We start from the raw sequence: 540 nt of genomic DNA on the forward strand, positions 1-540 counted from the left end.
GGTGACAGAGGGAAAGTTTTGTTTTTTAATTCGTGAAGGCAGAAACTTGCCTGTCTTCAGGCTACGTGGAAGGAGCTAGTTGACGGGAAAAGGCTGAAGAATCAGGAGAAAGGGTGACAGATGGTGCAGGGACGGTTTCAGGTAGTAAAATTATCACCTTACCCTAAGAAGGGAAGGGAAAGGCAGGGAAGGGTCCGGGTGGTCCAGCTCAGGCCTGAGGTCTCTAAGTCGCCCACAAATGGCCATGAAAAGGTTCCTCTCCTCATGGACATTCTTGGTTTGAGGAGAATAAAGGCTGGCAAAGCTGTGTGCCTCCCTCCAGGCCCCGAGACGCCCAGCAGAGAAGCAGGGGTGGTGTGCTGAGGCCGCAGGCCGCCCGGCCTCCTCAGGACGCCAGGGTGGCAGAGGAAACGGGCGGCAGCGGCGGGCCGGGGATTTTGAAACGTGTGCGCGGTGGACGGACAGGGTGAGGGCACAGGTAAGAGCGCAGACCAAGGGGTAAGAGGAGGCGCGGGGAGAAAGTGGAGGCACAGGGCGGGG

The 540-nt window shown here is 58.3% G+C and overlaps 1 protein-coding gene across 2 annotated transcripts in view; it reads right to left on the minus strand.

Moving 5' to 3' along the window:
- SYCE3 (synaptonemal complex central element protein 3) overlaps positions 1-540 on the minus strand; it is a 29,060-nt gene that overhangs the window by 27,371 nt on the left and 1,149 nt on the right. Inside the window, exon 1 of one of the 2 annotated variants that reach the window (XM_077757876.1) lies at positions 163-252. The exons of the other annotated variant lie outside the window; for it this stretch is intronic. Within the exon in view, the coding sequence (XP_077614002.1) occupies positions 163-246 (84 nt within the window). The 5' untranslated portion in view covers positions 247-252. Of the gene's footprint in view, positions 1-162; positions 253-540 lie in introns of those variants that run through there. 2 annotated transcript variants of the gene reach the window in all.

The sequence above is a fragment of the Crocuta crocuta genome, unplaced genomic scaffold, assembly GCF_008692635.1.
Source record: "Crocuta crocuta isolate KB4526 unplaced genomic scaffold, BGI_CrCroc_1.0 scaffold143, whole genome shotgun sequence".
Taxonomy (NCBI): domain Eukaryota; kingdom Metazoa; phylum Chordata; class Mammalia; order Carnivora; family Hyaenidae; genus Crocuta; species Crocuta crocuta.